The sequence below is a fragment of the Xenopus laevis genome, chromosome 9_10L (genome assembly GCF_017654675.1).
Source record: "Xenopus laevis strain J_2021 chromosome 9_10L, Xenopus_laevis_v10.1, whole genome shotgun sequence".
Taxonomy (NCBI): domain Eukaryota; kingdom Metazoa; phylum Chordata; class Amphibia; order Anura; family Pipidae; genus Xenopus; species Xenopus laevis.
This window is the reverse complement of record NC_054387.1, coordinates 54,605,467-54,624,624: the sequence shown is the minus strand read 5'-3', so window position 1 is coordinate 54,624,624 and position 19,158 is coordinate 54,605,467. Positions and strand designations below refer to the sequence as shown.

Genomic DNA, 19,158 nt, shown 5'->3' with positions numbered 1-19,158 from the left:
AAAAAAACTCTGGTGAGGGGGGAGGGGCAGAATTAAAAAATTGTTGAGAAAAGAGGCCTTAGAACCCCATGGTCTGAACCGGGAGTGATTTGCATTCGATATTTCGGTGATTAAATAGGTTGTTATTTATGTTTTTTCTTTCATATGGTGGGTCATCAATACAATTCTTTGCATATGAATGGATATGTTTCTCTAATAATATGTAGATTTATTGTAGGTTTATTATGGAATCATCTGTATTTTATTACTCTTTTTTGTAATATAATTATAGTGTAGCAAGCCACTAGGTGGTGCTATGTGAAAATGTATAAAGCTGTTTGACCACTCATGAATTAGTAGCTTGACAAAGGGCCGAGTATTGCCAAACTAATGATTGGAACGTTTCATTTTTCAGATCAAAGTAATGCTAATAAAGGCTTTTTCAATTTACATTCTTTGATGGTGCTGTCTTCTACATTTTTGTTACCAAATATATGTGATCCTTTATTCAGGGATATTTTGAGGGTAAGACGTATAAACAAATGCAAATCTCCCCTCTTGTTGCAATAGAATTTGACATTTTATAATTATAGTAAATGATCTCCTTTTATTTGAGCGTGCCATGGTATTAGTCCTTGAATATCCAATTTTGTAACTCTAATACTCCAAATTACTTTTTTGTAAAACTCTCAGATATCACTATTACTATTCTAGGAAGTCTCTGATTATTTTATATTTATATTATTATGATATATAAATATAATCTATTTTCCAAATCTTCCTTCTTTCTAGGACAAGGATTTTTTTATTATTATTAAATATTTGTATTAGTTTTAATAAACAAATGTAAAACATACGTTGTTTTATAGTAAAGCCATCATATCATCTTAATAAACATATTAGCCATTATTGAACATTAGGCAATGCTTCTTGGCACTCTTTTGATATGTGTGGGATGTAGAAAGGGTGGGTGGTGAAGAGGGAGAAATAGGAATAGGAACGAGAGATGGGGAGATAGGAGAGTGGGGGGGAGAGAAGAGAAAGACGAAAGAAGGGAAAAAAATAAAAAAGGGAGAGAACTCGGGGGGAAGGATGTCTTTCTAGGACAAGGATTTGATGATCTGTGGACCTCAATAGAATAAATCCTTTTTGATGTTGACATTGTGTCAGGTAAGTTGTTCTTTCACCTTAATACCAGTTTCTAACAGCTATTATCAACAATCTTTCTATGGTAACAGTAATAAGCAACTGGGACATGGTAGGCAGAGCATAAAAGATGAACAAATTAATCTATAGATTTATTATTTGAGGACCCCTTGCCAATAACAAAGACCAGCATGCTGGGCTTCCTCAGTCCCTGGACCAGATGCCTAATTAAACAGAATGAGTTATTCTTGTACTTTGAGGTCATAGGCAATGAGTCCAGCATAAGAAAAGGCTAAGTAAAATGTGACGTTTTCACTTCCATGAGGCACTGATGATTGGTTCAGGACCACAACTTCATACCTTTGTTGTTTGCTGTACCCCTGTACATAGACCTTCCCATCCTCTGTCCACCCTGACACAGTTTTTAGCAGTCTTTGCGCATTCTCTGATTTCACCATTATCCCATAGGCCCATTTTAATCTCCACTCATTTACCGGACCTTTCATCAACTTTTCAACTTGATGTCTGTGCAGAAGCTTGAGAAGGCCAGGCCCATGCCCCATAAAAAAGAGCACGTTGGTTCTTTTCTTCCGCACAGGAACATTCTTTATTCTGATTTCCTGCAATCGCCTTAGAGTCTGCAGAGCAATGTTCAATATCTGGTCTTTGCCAGCATCATCTTCTCGATCAACCAGATTATCGGGCCAGAAAAGGAGAAGAAGCAGAAAGTAGGCACTTGCAGGAAAAGACTTATTCTTTGATTGGAAACGCTTGGATAGATCTCGTAACCTCTGTAAAGAAAGTAGCCTTGGGGAACCAGGAGACTCACACCCAAGTACTATGTGGCACATTATGTAATTAATTAAATCAATATCATCCAGTCCTCCTGGTTCTGAGATACCTTCATAGAGAGTTAATATCTCTGAGAGTTTTTCTTCTGCGCTGTGACCTTTCTTATCTGACCTCAGGGAAAGGATTGCAGTTGGGCTTCCACCGCCCAGTTTGAAGATATACATCTTTCGGAAGAATGTATTGAGCAAAGCTTGAGATTCAGATTCATCACTGGAGGGTAAAAGCTGGGAAATAAAAAACTCCGCAAAAACCTTTGTTCTTCCCATCAGCCATGTGTGTGGGTTTCTCCTGCTTTCTTCCACCACTGTCTGCTTGTCATCATCAATTTTATCAGTCTGAAAGTAACTGAGTTCTTCAGAAATCCAAGCCAAGGCATTGTATATGTTTTTGTGAAGTCCTTTCAGACGGTTATGAAACCTATACCAGGGTTTTCTGACAATGTCAGGAATATGGTCAGTTAGCAGATACTGTAATAGCTCACGGTTGACTCCATTTTTGGTTGGAGGAAATATTTCAAGTGTCGAAAGAAGCTTGAGCAAACGGCATCCAACCTCAACCTCTCCAAAGTAGCCAGAGTTATTGATGATGTCCATTTCAGATTTTGCCGCTCTTTGTTCCGCACGAAAACAATCCATGGATTTCAAGGCCATCTCTATGACATTAACGACTTCATCTAAATTAACATTACTGTTTTTACTCAATAAACTATTCACCCAGTGTTTGTACAACTGCCCTTCCGTATCCAAAATAAATGAATCATTTAGTTGTTCTTTAGCAACCTCGACCCATTTTTTTGCATCTTCAAATTTCTCATATTTATAATGCAATCGAGCAAGCTGTTGTGCAAATAAAGGATCTTTATCAAATCGTTCATAAGCAGCTTTTAAAAGATCAATTGCCTTTTGTTTTTCTGGTTCAATCTCTAAAACGTGCTCAATAAGAGGCGATAAAAATGTGTCAACGGTATCCCCCCTGCTTATTTTGTGCCTTCTGAAAAACAGGTCTCTAGTGAACCTGAGGAATTCTTCCCGGCCAAATCTGTGGGTGAATAAAACATTTTCTCCTAGAAGGTCCATAGCTATTTTACTCTGAGGGCAATTTCCAGAAAGTTGCTTTAAAACCTCTTTTGCAACCAAAGGATGTATGATATGAATGGAGCTAATCCAAGACATTGGCTCCACCAGTTCAATAAATATCAGTCTTGCTTGTTCACTTAGACAGCTATTAAAATTATGTTGCCTTAATTCACTTTGACCTTTTGTGTGGGCATCCAGTCCTAGAAAGGCCTCACAGTGTGAAAGGGAAAGAAAAGAGTTTTCTACATAGCTGTTCAGAAGAGCAACATAGGTCATCAAACGGGTGACATCAGAAGATTGTTCCACCCCAAGCATAACATGCTCCACAAAATCTGTTACATATCTGGCCTCAAACTCTTTGCTCATCAAAACAAATGTGATAATAAATTCAGGTCGGAATTGCTTCTCTAGTGTTTTAACTTTTGCTGCAAATTCATTTTTCTCTTTGTCACTGAGTTTATGAGTAATTGCAACAGTAGCCAATGGAGAGGACTTGTATTGCATCTCTGGACAATTGGACCTTTTGCAGCTGAGAAGGATGAAACACGGCTTCTTACAAGCCATTGCTTTTGTTAACTCGTCCCTTAAATCATCAATGTACTCTTCATCCCTGTCTTCAATCAGGAGCAGAACAGGGAGGCATTGGTTCACCTCAGTTTCATCATATTCTCTAAGCCTTATGGCATGCTCACAGACCATGGAGACTGAACAAGATGGTTTCACTACAGCACATCGTAAATATTTCTTCTTTTTCCAAAGAATCTGTCTTGCGACTGTGCTTCCTCCGCTGCCTGGATGATGGACAACTTTGATTCTGGCAACGGGAATTCTGATTAAGTTTGCATGCAAAATGTTCTCTAGAATATCCTCAACTTCGACACATGCATCGCGGTGTATTATATCTTCACATTTCTTTTGTTCTGCCAGCCAGAAATGTTTCCATCTTATTTTGCCACCACGATAAAATGTACTTTCTATCTCCTGTATTTGTTGCTCAGTCAAGGAGTCTACATTGAGATCGCTGCATTCATTCTCACACAGTATCTCCAGTGTGTGCATCCTTTCCTCGTCAGGTGTTTCAAGGACACACACGCCTTTCGTGGAAACTGGCAAACGTCTATTCTTGCATGAGAAGGGGAAGAGACTCTGTACAGTTGCATCAAGATGACTAAGCTGCATGCCAACAACACTCCTCTGTTCCAGTATCTCCTTTGGGCAGGAGACTTGGGCTAGACTGGCCCATTTCTCATAATGTTCTTTATTCTCTGCAATGCACATTATGTTCTCCACGCCATTCAGTTCAGTGTAGAACTCCTGAAATGTTTCTACAATTGGCTTTTCCACGCGGGATAGCAGCAGGAAGATCACAGTGAAGTAGCCTTTTGGTAGGATTTCATCACAGAATAAAGAAATCACTTTCTTCAGATATTTCCTCTTTGTTCTGATCCAGGTGTTTTCATCACAGGTTTCATCTCCTCCCCGATAATTGCTACGCCCATTGCAGAATATCCAGGTAGTCTGATTAACCATGGAGAGATTCTTTTTCAGTTCTTTTGTGCTCAGCCCACTTTCAGTGGAAAAGCTCTTTAAGGAATGGATGTTTGTAGCATGGTGTTTTTTGTAAGTAGAACATAGACCCCTGCTATCAGAATCTGGGTCAAAATCAAAGACACATAATATTCTCATACGCATTAAAAAGTTTATATGTTTGAGATTGTTCTCTTCACACTCATTTGTGACAAGTATATATCGGAGAGAGTCATCTAAATACTGTTTCCCATTTGTGAGCAGAACCGATATCTTCCTCCCTAAATTCTCTGGAGGCATGATATCACAGTTTCTTTTAGATTCTGCTCTTTGCCGCTTGAGATCTACATCCTGAAGGCCTTGTATAAACTGAACCATATCATCCTCTAAGACTGGCTCGGATTTGGCTCCCACCCGTCGATACATAGCTTTCTTTTCAAGTAAAACTTTATTGCTCTTCCCATTAAACTTTGGCAACCCCACTTGAAAGGCCTTTCCTTTTACCAAATTGAAGTCAGGAACGATGTCTACTTCAATAACAAATCTTTGCTCCTCACAATCCCTCTCAATGACTTCAATGAATTTTGGTGGCCGAATACAGTCCCTAGCAGCATCATTCTGAGTAAAAACTTTCTCAATACAGTCTAATGCATCCACAAACCAGTCCTTGTCATGCACAGGAATTCCCACTATTTGACCGTGCTGATAACTTTTGTCTTCCTTGCTGTCCACGATTCCAAAATGTATTGTACCATTTGTTCTTGTATTCAGACAAGCACAACCAAATCGAAGAACCTCATAAGCAAATTTTGTCCCGAGCCTGAGCCGGTCTAATTTGGCAGCCGTGGAAAGTGACTTGTATTCATGACAAGGTTCGATCAAATCTATAGCCCCTGTTTCAGGTGAAAGAACATTATTTTTTACATATTTAAAATTGTCTACTTCTTTATCAAATGGGCGGAAACTGCTTAAGGATAATGAAATTGCTAAATCCTTTGTACTTCCTAATGGATTGCAGGCCCTTAAGAGGTCTATATTGTGTTGCTCCTTAGGGGTTTCTGATTGTAGAGGAAGCTCAGGCATACTGCATGAATTAGTCAGAGATGAAGGCACCTGCACTGCATCAGTAGGAGTTGTGATTTCTAAGCTGCTTGAAGAATCTGTATGAGTTTGAGCTGAAGCTTTCCCCTTTTCAATAGGTTCTTGATTGGTTGAACTGGCCAGAGTTGAAGGCACCTGCACTACATCAGTAGGAATTGTTGATGTGACTTTTAAGATGCTTGAAGAATCTGTAGGAGGTTGAACTGAAGCTTTTCCTTTTTCAATAAGTTCTTGATTGGATGAACTGGCCAGAGTTGAAGGCACCTGCACTACATCAGTAGGAATTGTTGTTGTGAGTTTTAAGTTGCTTGAAGAATCTGTAGGAGTTTGAACTGAAGCTTTCCCTCTTGCAATAAGTTCTTGATGGGATGAACTGGCCTGTGTGTTCTGTGAAGGAGAACCAGGTTCTGTGGATTTCTGTTCCAGAAGAAGCTTGTCTCTCTTGCTGATTAATAGCTGTATCTGTCCTTCTTTCATGCCAATTGTCTTTAAAAACTCATGTTTGATTTCCCTCAGTGCTGGGCCTGTCACTTCTTCTTCAAACAGTTTGTCAGTGTATTCCTTCTTGAGTCTTATTGAGCACAACCAGTCTCTGACATGCTCTTCAGTCCAGTCGTCCAATGGTAACTTTCTGTACTCTTCTGTAATATAGATACACACAGTAAGTTACAGAGCATTCATGTCACACCTATTCTCATGTTATACCTCACCCACATTTCTCATTCAAATTCCTTGCCTAGCCTACCTTGGTGAATTTGTGGCTATGATACAAATATTCCACAAGTGTTTTCAATCCTGTGGGGATTATGTATTGGGGTGAAGCGGGTTTAGGAGACAGGTTAGATAGGACTCCATAAAAATCACTGCTGGCTGAGCCATCAATCAGTGGGGCATAGCAATGCATGGTCATGACTTGGACATGGGTGGCAAATATAAATGCACCCTGTCCAGTTCTGACTGATCTGATCACTAATTTGCCTGCATAGGGACAGTAAAGTCACATTTTGGGAGAGCATATTCTGGTGCAGTAGGTTCAGTACAGTTTGGTCACTTACATTCATGACAAGGTTGTACCCTATCCAAGCACACAAGCCAACGGCAGGTCAGTTGAATTTATGTCTGGCTTTAGCTGTAGCAGACTAGGGATGGGAAAGGGATGCAAAAGCTTATTTAGGAATTTGCAATAGTCCACTGGTCACAGGTATAAATTGGATTAGATAAATGCCAGGGCTTAGATGGATACACCTCATACAGTACGTAGAAAATGCAGGTTTCCCCAAGCAACACACACACGGTGTCAGCAGGTAGAGCCCTGTGCCTACAATACCCTGTACACAACCATATTGTGACTGATATAGAACTGTGTGTGTAGTAGCTTGACTCACCTCACTAGGGGGTCATGAATCCAAGTTACTCACCCATTATTGCTTCTAAGTTCTTCTCCCTCGCACTGATCACATGGGTATAACCTGGAAGTTGAAGAGCAAAACCTCTTATCATTAACATGTTTTGATGGGACAAAACTTGAAACAGCTGAGTTATTTATCTTTGAATATCACTGTAGATCAATTTTAAAGGAACATCAAAAAATAAAAGCATTTAAAGTAATTAAAATATAATGTACTTTTACCCTGCTATGTGCTTGCTTTAGAAATGCTACTAAAGTTTTGATAAACAAGCTGCTGTGTAGCCATGGGGGCAGCCATTCAAAGCACAGGTTACATAGCAGATAACAGATGCACTCTGAAGAATCCAATTGTATTCTATTACAGAGCTTATCTGTAAAGTAACCTGTGCCTTTTCTCCTTTTTCAGTTTAAATGTCTGCCCCCATCACTACACAGCGGTCTAGTTATAACTATAGTAGTGTTTCTAAAGCAAACACATAACTTTTACCAATGCATAGCAAAAGTACATTATATTTTAATTACTTTAAAACGCTTTTATTTTTTGATGTTACTGTTCCTTTAAATGGGAAGAAATGGTGATTAAATTTAGTGTACATTCCTTGTAGTAGTAATTGTATTAGGGTACAACCCATCCCCTCCCAGTAGTTACTTTATTAGGATTAGAGTACAATAACCCCCAGTAGTTACTGTATTATGGTACACTCCCACCCCTTCCAGTAGTTACTGTATTAGGGTACACTCCTTCCTAGTTGTAGCTACGGTTAGACTCCCTCCCAATAGTTACTGTAGTATGGTACAATCCTTCCCCTCCCAGTAGTTACTTTAGTAGGGTACAATCCTTCCCAGTAGCCATTGTACTCAGGTACATCACCTTCCAGAAGTTACTGTATAAGGCTAGTGCCACACTATGCAGAGAAATGCAGGCTGAGAATCTGCTCCTCCACTGCTGATCTGCCTGTAGCTGAAAGCATTGCCTTCAATCAGGTGCAGGCAGACATGGCGGATTTTGGTGTGAAATGCAAAATCTAGTGTTTCGGCAAAATCCGCCACATCTGCCTGCACCCGAGCATGAGGCATTGATCACAGAGATCCACATAGTCCCAAGATCCACATAGTGTGGCACTAGCTTTAGGGTACAATCCATCCCCACATTTTACGCATCACTAACAGAAACTGCATGACCAGCAGGAACATGATATTTTTGGGCAGCAGTCCCAGTTTTTCATGGACAATGCAGACCTGGGGCACCTTATTTCATAGTAAATTAAAAGACAAGGAACGAACGCTTGGGCACCACCTACTGATTTTAGTCACTTACCATCAAGTCACTTACTTCTGGGGTTCTTCTGGTCTCAGTGCCGCTTGTTATGCAAGAATCCCTGTGTTGCCCTCAGGTGCCTATATGGAAAATAAAAAAAGTACTTGAACAAAAACCCCACACTCAGCAATCAGATACATGCGGCTAAATCAGGCGTGGCAGCGCCAGAACTAGGTGTAGGCAGAAGAGGCACGTGTCTTGGGGGCAAAAGAAAGGGCCACTAGACACGTTTATCATATGTCTGTCTACTCCACAGTTCCAGCCCTTCTCTGAGTTGAGCTCCTGTGAGGGTGTAGGGGTTGGAGAAGGATTCTGTGGTTTCTGAGGAGGCCATACACAGGCAGATTTAAAGAGGACCTAAGAAATAATTCCAAATCCTATTATATGGTATTAGACGAGCAACATTCTTACACTATATACACTATTACAATCTTGTTTACTTCATTCTTTTAAAATTCACAATTTGAACATACAGGCAGGCGCCATTTTGTGGAAAGTGTTATCAAGGCAAGTTTTATATCATCCCAAATCTAATGTCTGCACCAGAAAGGAGGAGCTGATGCAATTATAGACATTGAAGGAGGGGAATGAAAGGAGGGCACTGACATCAAGGAAGTGCAGAAATGAAAGTGAAAGTAATCACTGTGCCTCAGGCATAGAGGTGGGAAAGGTGATAAACAGGCTACTGGGACTTTAATTTACCATTTGCCTGTTAACCAATTCCAGTGTCATAGCTGCTTGCTAGGATTCTGTAGGAGCCCTTGGCATATCTTTCCATGGGGAAGACAAGGTCCCTGTGTTACTTTTAGGCTAGTGCCAACTTCCAAGAAATAGCCAATTTACTGGCATTCACTCACTCATGTCTGCACTGACGGCCACTGTGTCTGCCTTTCAAAATCTGCTCCATGTGCCAACACCGTGCCTGTCAGTGCAGAGACATGAGCGAGTGGATGCCAGCAGATCTGCAATGGAGTGTAAATCCAAGTATGTGAGCCTGTGCAAGTGTTTGAGTATAGATTGTCGGTGTTAATGAACATTGCGTCTGATGGACTGGCTCCAGGGGCGTTTCAGGCAGTAATGCCGCCTGAGGGCACGTTCACAATGCCGCCCCCCCGCCCTTCACGCTTACCTTAATAGCCGACGGGGGGTCCAGTGGAGGCGCATTGGTAGTGTAGAGAGTGAAATTGCGCTGAATTTCCGGGTTTAAAAAACAGAAATTCAGCTCTTTAAGTTACCAGAAGTGGCTTTTTGCCACCCTGGTATGGTTTAATATGTTTATATAAAGAAGGCTGCATTGGCTGAGCATCATTGTAGCTCATAACACCCCATTCACACACACAAACACACACACACTATAATAGCATTTCCACTGCACGGAATTTCTTTTCCCCATCAGGCTGATTAACCGAATAACCATTTCAGCTGTCTCATACTTCTCTCTTTTAAGAGCACAAACCCTCCCAGTATCTAGATCTTTGCTACCAAAATATTTGTAGAAGTATTACTTGTGATACTTTTACCTAATTACCCCCCTCCCCTGAAAAATGTTCTGCGGATGCCTCCAACCCCAGACCAGCCCTGAGTAATTTTTCTCTCAGGGCACCATATTTTCCTGTAGTATAGAACTAGGGTACCTGGCACCAGCCAAAGGACCCAAATCCAAGGTTCCCCTATTTACTGACATAAGCCCACTTGGCTGTTGTGCAACTCTGCCCAACCTGCAACTTGCACAGGGAGTTGAGGGGAAATTGAAAATGCAGTAGGCACAAATGACCCCTCAACAAAACATGGTGCCTAAGAGGTGTTTGTAGTGTGGCAGAAAATGATTGCCATGCCCTCTTTACCACATGCCCAACCTCCCTTTGACACTAATGAGCACTGCATACCCCAGATATGCCAGGAAGATCACTGCAGGAAACAGATTCAGATCTGTATACATAATGCGTTAGATAGATACTGTAGATGATAGATAGATAGATAGATAGATAGGTTTCTAACCATTTCACTTCTTCCCTTCCTAATGTCCCCCTCCATTCCCTTCCATTACACTTATTCCTGGTCCCTTTCAGGCTCTATATACTATACTACCCTGTATCCTTATTTACTCACTGCTCCTCTTGTCTTTCTCTCCGTTGCAGTACATACTGTATCTGCATTAGGGAGAAAAAAACTGCATTATTTGGAGGAGACATTCATTTAATTCCTCACACAGTACTGGTGCAATAGTGGTGTGATTTTTTTAGTTTGGGGAGGTTAATTACAGCTTATGGGATCCATTATTCAGATACCCGTTATTTGGAAAGTTGCGATTACGGCCAAGCTGTCTACCATAGACCCCCATTCCAAATAATCCTAATTTTAAAAAATGATTTCCTTTTTCTCTGTAATAATAAATCCTTATTGGAAGCGGATTATTTAATGTTTATCAAATTACGGAAAGATCCGTAATCCCAAACATTCTTGATAACTCAATGATTTGTCTGATAGTCCAATGGCACAAGAATCCATGCAAGCACATACAACGCAGTGCCAACCAACTACATAATGCCCCAGAATAAAGTTTCAGTACAGTTCTATTGTCATTGAATATAAAATGCCCCACAACACATGGGATAACAATAAAGTGCAATTTCCCTTTAATAATACTCCAGAAAACACAACAAAGAAAATAAAGTCCCAATAACAATGGTGCCAGTTCAATCAATAATGCCCCTAGTCATGGCTGGATAGATACAGTGTCAATTCTACTTATTCTAGATCAGTGTGCATGGGCTGTACTCAATCAGGGACTCGGGTGCATACTCAGACATACTGCGGTTTTACATATTGGGTCTCTTGAGAGGTCCTGGAACCTGAGCTGAGAAAGTAGGGCTCATTTTTGATCACCGTTACAATTGTGGTTGCACAAAAAAAACCTCTCCTGCTTGAAAATTTGTGCAGCCGCAGCAAACTTGCCCCAGCGGGCAGTGTCACATAGATGTTGCTGTGCATCAGTGGTGTAACTATAGAGGAAGCAGACCCCGCAGTTGCAGGGGATACCGGGGAACAGGGGGCACAGACTGTGGGGTCTGCTTTCTCTTTAGCTAATAAAAAAACCCTCATCTCCAGCCGCTCTCTTACCTGCGGCGAGGAAGGGGAAAGCAAGTCGGGCAGGGTGTGGGCGGAGGCTGGGAGTGGGCAGTAGGATGGGGATCGGAGTGCAACGGGCCCCTCTGAAGATTTTTTGCCACCGCTGTGTGTGCCAGTCCCCTCTGAAGATTTTGAGTGCAATGGTGCCTTGTTTTTGGCCCACAAGCCAAGTTTTGGGATTTTAATGCATCGCTGCACTGCTGTCAGGACCAGATTTGACCTGAGGGCATCTAGAGGCCGGCATCCTCCATTGCCCACTCCCTCTTAAAGGATAGCGCATGTGCGCATGCCCACTTCGCGCCTAGTGGCTCCAGAATCAAAGAAATGGCTGGGAGTCATGCCACCCCTCAATAATTTTATACTGCCCTAGGCCCGGGCCCTTGCTACCACACCGCAAATCCGGGCCTGACTGCTGCAATTGCTGCCACTGTGCTTGCCACTGTGTTGCATTAGCTCTATTAACACTGCCTCCCATTTACTATGAATAGAATCTCTGGGTGCAGCAAACATTAATCTCCTATACATGAGTGTGAGCAAACAGATAACTTACTAATATATATTATTCAGATATAGATATATAAATGGAAGTTTCCCATGGTGCCAACTTACTGTGGTCGCTGAGCAGGAAGTGCAGCCCCAGAGAAGGGAGAGAAAGGAATGGATTAGAGAGATTGAAAGCTGATCCCTCCCCACTCCCCAGTTTCGTTTTCTGCTGCTGATGTCACTGGAGAAGAAACCAGAAGCAGCAGATTCCAGTCCTGATGTATGTGCTTGTGTGCATCTGTGTGTCTGTGTGTCTGTGTGTAAGCCTAAACAAAGCCATAAATATTCTTGATCTAGCGGACAATATAGTCAGATCCCCCACTGCTCCAAGACAGAAGGCTGTGGCCAGCTTTAAATCTGACAGGGATTATTATTATTATTATTGTTATTAATATGTATTTTTTTTGTAAAATAAATGTGCATATACAAAGAAATCACATGAATTACATAGCTATAACATAAAGACCTGTGCAAAAGAGCTTACAATCTTAAGGGGAAGGGAGCCTCCATCACAGAGACTAAAGCTAGAGCCACGCGGGGGCTGAAATCAATTGAAAATATACTTACTGATTTCAGCCCTACCACTAGCAGTAGTCTCCTTTCTTTTCTGCATTGAATTGGCATGGCACAAACAAATAGGCAGGTTTTGGGTCAAAATGAGACTTTTTGCCAAAACCCACCGAGTCTGCTCACACCAAAGCTGATTCCGCACTTACAAATGCAAAAAAGAGAGGGGGGCTACTGCCCGTGGTAGGGCTGAAATCAGCCAGTGTATTAGCTCATTTTGGGCCCTATGTGGCCCTAGCTATGGAAGGTGGCTCTTGTTGTATAAACAACTTTTTATGCTCCATCTCCATTTGTCTCTCCGTTGGGCACTTCAATGTCAAACATAATTAATTGAGAGAGCTGTCTTCTTGGATAAACTAGCCACACAGCATCTACAAAGAAGGAACGATCCTCCTCATCTTCAGATGAACTCAAATCCGAATCTATGTCTCAGATAAATCAGGCTCACTAGGCTCAATTAAAGGAGGAGCAGTCTGAGAAGATGTTGCTTTTTGAATGCCCATAGAAACAGCCTGCTTAATCCAGGCTAAAATATCATTCTGTGAAGTCGCTCTAAAATCTGGGTCCCCAACATTTTTTACCTGTGAGCCACATTCAAATTTAAAAAATCTGGAGAGCAACACAAACATGCAAAAAGTTCCTGGAGATGCCAAATATGGGCTATGATTGGCTATTGGTAGCCCCTATGTGGTCTGGCACAGTACAGGAGGTTCTGTTTGGCTGTACATCTGGTTTTTATACAACTAAAACTGGTCTCCATGCCTGAAATTAAAAAATAAGCACCTGCAGTGTTGGACTGGCCCACCGGGATACCAGGATACTCCCGGTGGGCCCAAGTGTCATTGGGCCTCTTGCTTCTAACCATTTAGCTTATTTCATGGTCATTCCCTATCTACTTATGGGAAAAAGTGTAATAATGGAATAATATAGCAAGTAGACATAAAAGACTTGTAGAATTGAGAGATAAAAGAGGTGAGGAGAGGAGGAATAATAGTTTGGAAAGTGGGCCCAAGGTGTAAGGTTTTTCTGGTGGGCCCCTGGCATCCCAGTCCAACACTGAGCACCTGCTTTGACGCCAATGGGAGCAACATCCAATCGATTGGTGAGCAACTGGTTGTTCACAATTTCTTTGTTGGCCCAGCTCCTCAGTACTTTCTTTCCTTAGCAGCAGGGTGCACGCCACATCATGTGTTCACCTTCACATGTTTCTATGGAACCAAAATACGAAATTGGCAGCACTCCCAATTGTAGTATAAAACCCCTTTATTCTTTCACATATAGTAAGGCAACAGCAGCAACGTTTCAGACCCACAATGGTCCTTTTTCAAGCTGACAAAGCTTGCTGCTGTTGCCATACTATATGTGAAAGAATAAAGGCGGTTTTATACTACAATTGGGAGTGCTGCCAATTTCGTATTTTGAGCAACTGGTTGTTCTAAGAGTTCAGCCACACAATCTTTACAAAGTTATTTATTTGGAATTGCAGTTTTTTTCTTTTTTTATAGGATTTGCAGAGTCTCAACTCCTTATCCTGCAACGTCTGCTTCTTTCTGACAGTCTATTCCGCAGGGGTAGAAAACAGACAAGTGGTAACACTTATAAGTAACACACTTTCTTGTTGGTAAGGGCTGAACTAACTGGAGCAGAACTCACCATGTAGCCTTGGGAGCAGCACTTTTTCTCAGCAGCCAGATTCATACTGGGAACAGAAATGTTCAACATTATCACTTTGTCCCCACGCCAAAAGAGAACTGAGCACCAAATTAGAATAGACTTATACCCCCCCAGCTGCAATTGGGGACCTGCTCCTGAGAAAGTACTGTGGCCTAGAGTTCTGCTGCAGGACGTGTACCCACAGACTACACGCAAAGAGGTGAGTAACCTGCGAGTTGTGGGTATAGATGAGGGTTGACGGGTCTGTAGGTTGTGGGTATAATCAAAGTTTTACTCCTTTACACGTTTTTTAAAACTGTTTTCCCTGACCATGTCCACTTCTGATACAATCACGTTTTTCCTGTTTCTTTAGTTTCTGTAGTTGGCAGGTCACGGATCAGGTTACATAGTTACATAGTTAAATTGGGTTGAAAAAAGACAAAGTCCATCAAGTTCAACCCCTCCAAATGAAAACCCAGCATCCATACACACACCCCTCCCTACTTTTAATTAAATTCTATATACCCATACCTATACTAACTATAGAGCTTAGTATCACAATAGCCTTTGATATTATGTCTGTCCAAAAAATCATCCAAGCCATTCTTAAAGGCATTAACTGAATCAGCCATCACAACATCACCCGGCAGTGCATTCCACAACCTCACTGTCCTGACTGTGAAGAACCCTCTACGTTGCTTCAAATGAAAGTTCTTTTCTTCTAGTCTAAAGGAGTGGCCTCTGGTACGGTGATCCACTTTATGGGTAAAAAGGTCCCCTGCTATTTGTCTATAATGTCCTCTAATGTACTTGTAAAGTGTAATCATGTCCCCTTGCAAGCGCCTTTTTTCCAGATAAGGTAGTTGCAGGGTGGGTTGGGTCGGGTAGTGGGTCCAAGCAGGTAAAACTGCAGGTTTCAAAAATTGGTTCTGCGCATGACTATACTGTGGCCTCACAATGGAGAAGAAAAGGTGGAGAAAGTAAGAAAAACTGCATCTGGAATCAGTGGCGTAACTAGAAGTTACTGCAAATTCAAGTTTGGGATCAAAGTTGACAAGTTCTACCTAGACATACTGAAGTTGCCCATTATATAGGGCCTTAATGGACCCCCTAAACCACAGGGTCTGCTTCCTCTGTAGTCATGCCCCTGCCTGGAATGCAACTCTAAACAGAGCTGAGCGAGTTCAAAAAAGAAAAATACCATTCTTTTTAGAAGAAAAAAACAAAAGACAGGAAAGGACAGAAAGGGGTGGGTATCCAATACATTGTTATATAAACATGTCTATGTCCTGACAGCACAGCAAAGAAAAAAACCCAAATGTTATTCCATTTCTAATGTCCAATTTGTTTTTTAATTGAGGCAATGAAATACGTTTCTAATGAATATTATTTAATGCTCTTTCCTGCCTGGACAATTAGCCAAGTGCAACATAAATGACATTAATTGAAGAACTTGTGTTTTTTCCTCATGAAAATCCCTTTACAAATCCTTTTGGATCATCAGAGATCTAAATCTAGGGTTAAATAGAAATAAATATTTACCTTCGTTTGGAATCATTTTTAGAGACAAGACTTTATTGCATCTGTCAACCTAGTTGCTCCCCGAATATCCACATCCTTATAAAAGAGGGAGGGGGGTCCATCTGGACCTGCAGCTTAAAATATTTCCAAAGATTTATTGTGGGCAAAATTGGGGCAATTACACATTATAAGGTGAGAGTCAGACTAATGGGAGCAATGTTCTGTCTGCAAATGATCAGATTCCTAAGAGGAATACAGAAACGTATCATTTTTAAAGAAATCTATAATTTTGTTTAAATACCTGAGTTTTATCACGATTATTCGAGACATTTACATTTTTGGTTATATAAGTGATAAATGTGTTAAAACCTGTTGTTAGCTATATCACATCAAATGAACACCTGGCCTCTAAGTTTTGACCACTGTTTAGGGGTTTATTTATACATTTTTGAAGTCGAGGGGGGAAAAAAAGTGAGCGCCCCCAAAAAGCTTCACAACCGTGTGACGTTTTCTCAGAAAAAAATTTTGCATGCCAGCAAGAATCATATTGTTCCATTCATTTTAATAAGGCTAAAAACTCAACTGTTTTAATGAACTAGGAAAATAAATGACGTTATTAGAGACTATTCACACTGATTGAGGTTTTTCAGGTGATTTTGTCTTTAATAAATACAGCCAAAAAAATCTCACCTTGAACAGTCTATATATTTTTTCTTGAATCGTGGACTAAACACAAACTCTATTTTTTTTTTTTATATATAAATCAGCCCTTTAAAGGAGAACTAAAGCTTAAATAAATAAATACAGTAGGCTAGAAATGTTTTACATTATGTTTTGGGCTTCTGTACCAGCCCAACGCAACCACAGCCTTTTAGCAGTAAAGATCTGTGTCTCCAAAGATGCCCCAGTAGCTCCCCATCTTCTTTTGTGGCACAATATACAGTACCCATAGAATATAAATGTCACAATATAAGGCTGATTAGTTATTAATAAAGGTAACTATTACATGGCAGCACAGAAACCAGTGCAATTAGCATCAGAATTTAATAATTAGACCTGTAGCATCAGCTTATATTTCAGACAAACCTCATTTTCTGCTGACAACCCCTAAGCTTAGCTTCTCAACATCTGCTCAGAGCTCACTGAGCATGGGAGTGTTAAGCTGGCCATAGATGTTGAGATTTTTAAAAGATCAGATCCTGATCGTGAGACCACGATTTTCTCGGAACGATCGTACGAATTGACCATCAACTAAAAAGACCAATTTGCAGGAAAACAAAGGGGAGCTGCCTGCTTGGCCCTGCAAACATAGATAGATTGCACTGGGACCGACAAAGATTTTTTGACCTGGCCGATCAATTTCCTGACAGATGTCGGCCGAAAAATCGTAAGATGTACGAGCGTTCGAATCCCACTAACCGCACGATAATTTCGAAGGATTGGTCGGGCTTCCCTAAAATCGGTCGTTCTATGGGGAGCTTTACAGACACTTTCCAAGATGGTGACCCCCTGTGACAAGTTTGAAGTCCTGGATCATTGCTGAAACTGAAACTTTAGGCTGGTGCAAGGAGTTCATTATAAAAAACATGGCATTTTTAGCCATATTAATTTTTATGGTTTAGTTCTCCTTTAATCAGCAGCATTGTCTTACATTGTATCAACAGTCTGAGCCACCAGGCAGAGAATAGAAAGGGACAAACACTGCTTTCAATAGCAATACAAATACGGTACAAATAACTTAATAACCATAGAACATTTGTAATGAATGTACATGGGAAATTTGCTTAGAATGGTGTTTTCTTTTGGTCAAAAAAATTTTTTTGGGGTTGACTAAGGGTAGATCTGATGCGGTGCGCTACGAGGAAACACAGATGAACAGTCGGATGGGCAGAATATAAACATCGCAGCCACATGCTGCATCTTCATCGGACAGTCGGATGCATGTATTTGTAGCTGCGATATCGCCAAACGAGACGATCTTTCCCCGATATGCCACTAATGGGCATGGGGTAATCTGAACGTTCGGCCCTATGGCAGAACGATCAGATTACGATAAGAGTGCAATAGGCTCCGGCCAGGGGTGCTTCGCCAATTAGGCAAGTTGAGGCTGTTGCCTCAGGCGGCAGCGACCCACTAGGTACAAGGGGCAGCAAAAATGCTGCTCCTGGTACTTTAAGAGTGAATTTACGGGGGAGGGGGAGCAGCAGCAAGTGCTGCTGCCTCAGGCCAAACCAAACGACCGATCTCCGCCGGACGAAAACCAACGGGACTCTCTACACACGGTCCGAAAATTGTACGAATCCTCTATGGCCACCTTATGTCCTTTGAGACAAAGAGAATCAGTTCAGTTAAGTAAGAATCTCCATTATATAATTAAATAATTTTTTTTGTAAATTCTGTAATACACAGGAATTTATAGTGCATAGATATTCGATCTGTGTAGGATTCATTACTCTCAACCTGAGCAATCACTGAAATTGAAGTGAAGAAGGTTTCTGGGAAAGCTCTTTGTTGTTGTTGGAGCCTAAACAGAAACAAAGTGGTGGATTTGGTCTTTAAGAATAATCCTTGCTGTGTCCAGAGAGATGTCAGATATTTTCTATATCATTTCAGTGAGTTTCCTTTAACATCATCAAACCTCCACTAAATCTCTTTCAATTACGAAGAACTTAATGTAATGATTCCAGCTCTTGACATTCCGGGAATTTGCCTGGGGGGGGGGGGGTGATATAACTTATTATAACATTAAATGGCAAGGATTCTTACTTGTATTTAGCAAAGCATTGCACTTGGGAAGTTTAGGGTAGATGTTTGGATTCAGTAGAATGTCCAATATCTGGCTTTCTGGGATGATCTTAATTTTTGAAGCTTTACTTTGCTTTTGCATGAGCAGATGTGTCAGCCATGGATTGTGCTATTTACATTTTGGGGTCTCTACATTGTATATACTATGCACATTGGCTAAGTAGACCCCTGACATTCATATTTAGGATGTTTAAATTGGTCACTGCCGGAACTACTTGATCTGGTGTGAACCCCATGATTTCACATGTACAAATAAAGCAGCTTTCTATTTATTAGTTGACCTTTAACGCCTCCTTCCGTTTTTCCTTTCACTCCCTTTTTGTGCCATTTTTTGCTTTCTATCTTTCTTTACTCCTTTGTCTCTATCATTTTGTTATCTGCTTGTCAGTTTCTTTCTTCAACCTGCCCCCTCCCAAACTCCCATTGCAGGTTCTGCTCACTACTCTCCATCACCCTAACCTAACTCCATGTGCCCTCTCTTCTGTTGTGCCTTTCTTTCCATGTGCCAGTCTCTGTGTCATGTTTACATGCTT

The 19,158-nt window shown here is 41.1% G+C and overlaps 1 protein-coding gene across 2 annotated transcripts; it reads right to left on the bottom strand.

The window, feature by feature from the left end:
- Nucleotides 1-1,264: 1,264 nt before the first annotated feature.
- Nucleotides 1,265-12,265, bottom strand: XB5880825.L (provisional ortholog of sterile alpha motif domain containing 9 like L homeolog). Of its 2 annotated transcripts, none has more exons than XM_041576215.1 (4): nucleotides 12,146-12,265; nucleotides 8,423-8,487; nucleotides 7,100-7,150; nucleotides 1,265-6,322 (listed from the first exon to the last, which is right to left on the bottom strand). In XM_041576215.1, the coding sequence occupies exons 3-4, from the start codon at nucleotides 7,101-7,103 to the stop codon at nucleotides 1,368-1,370; spliced, it is 4,959 nt and encodes a 1,652-aa protein (XP_041432149.1). In that variant the 5' UTR covers nucleotides 7,104-7,150; nucleotides 8,423-8,487; nucleotides 12,146-12,265; the 3' UTR covers nucleotides 1,265-1,367. The 2 variants fall into 2 exon arrangements, with proteins under 2 accessions (XP_041432149.1, XP_018091031.1); XM_018235542.2 differs by having other exon boundaries at nucleotides 8,408-8,487; nucleotides 12,146-12,264.
- Between the last annotated feature and the right edge of the window lie 6,893 nt (nucleotides 12,266-19,158).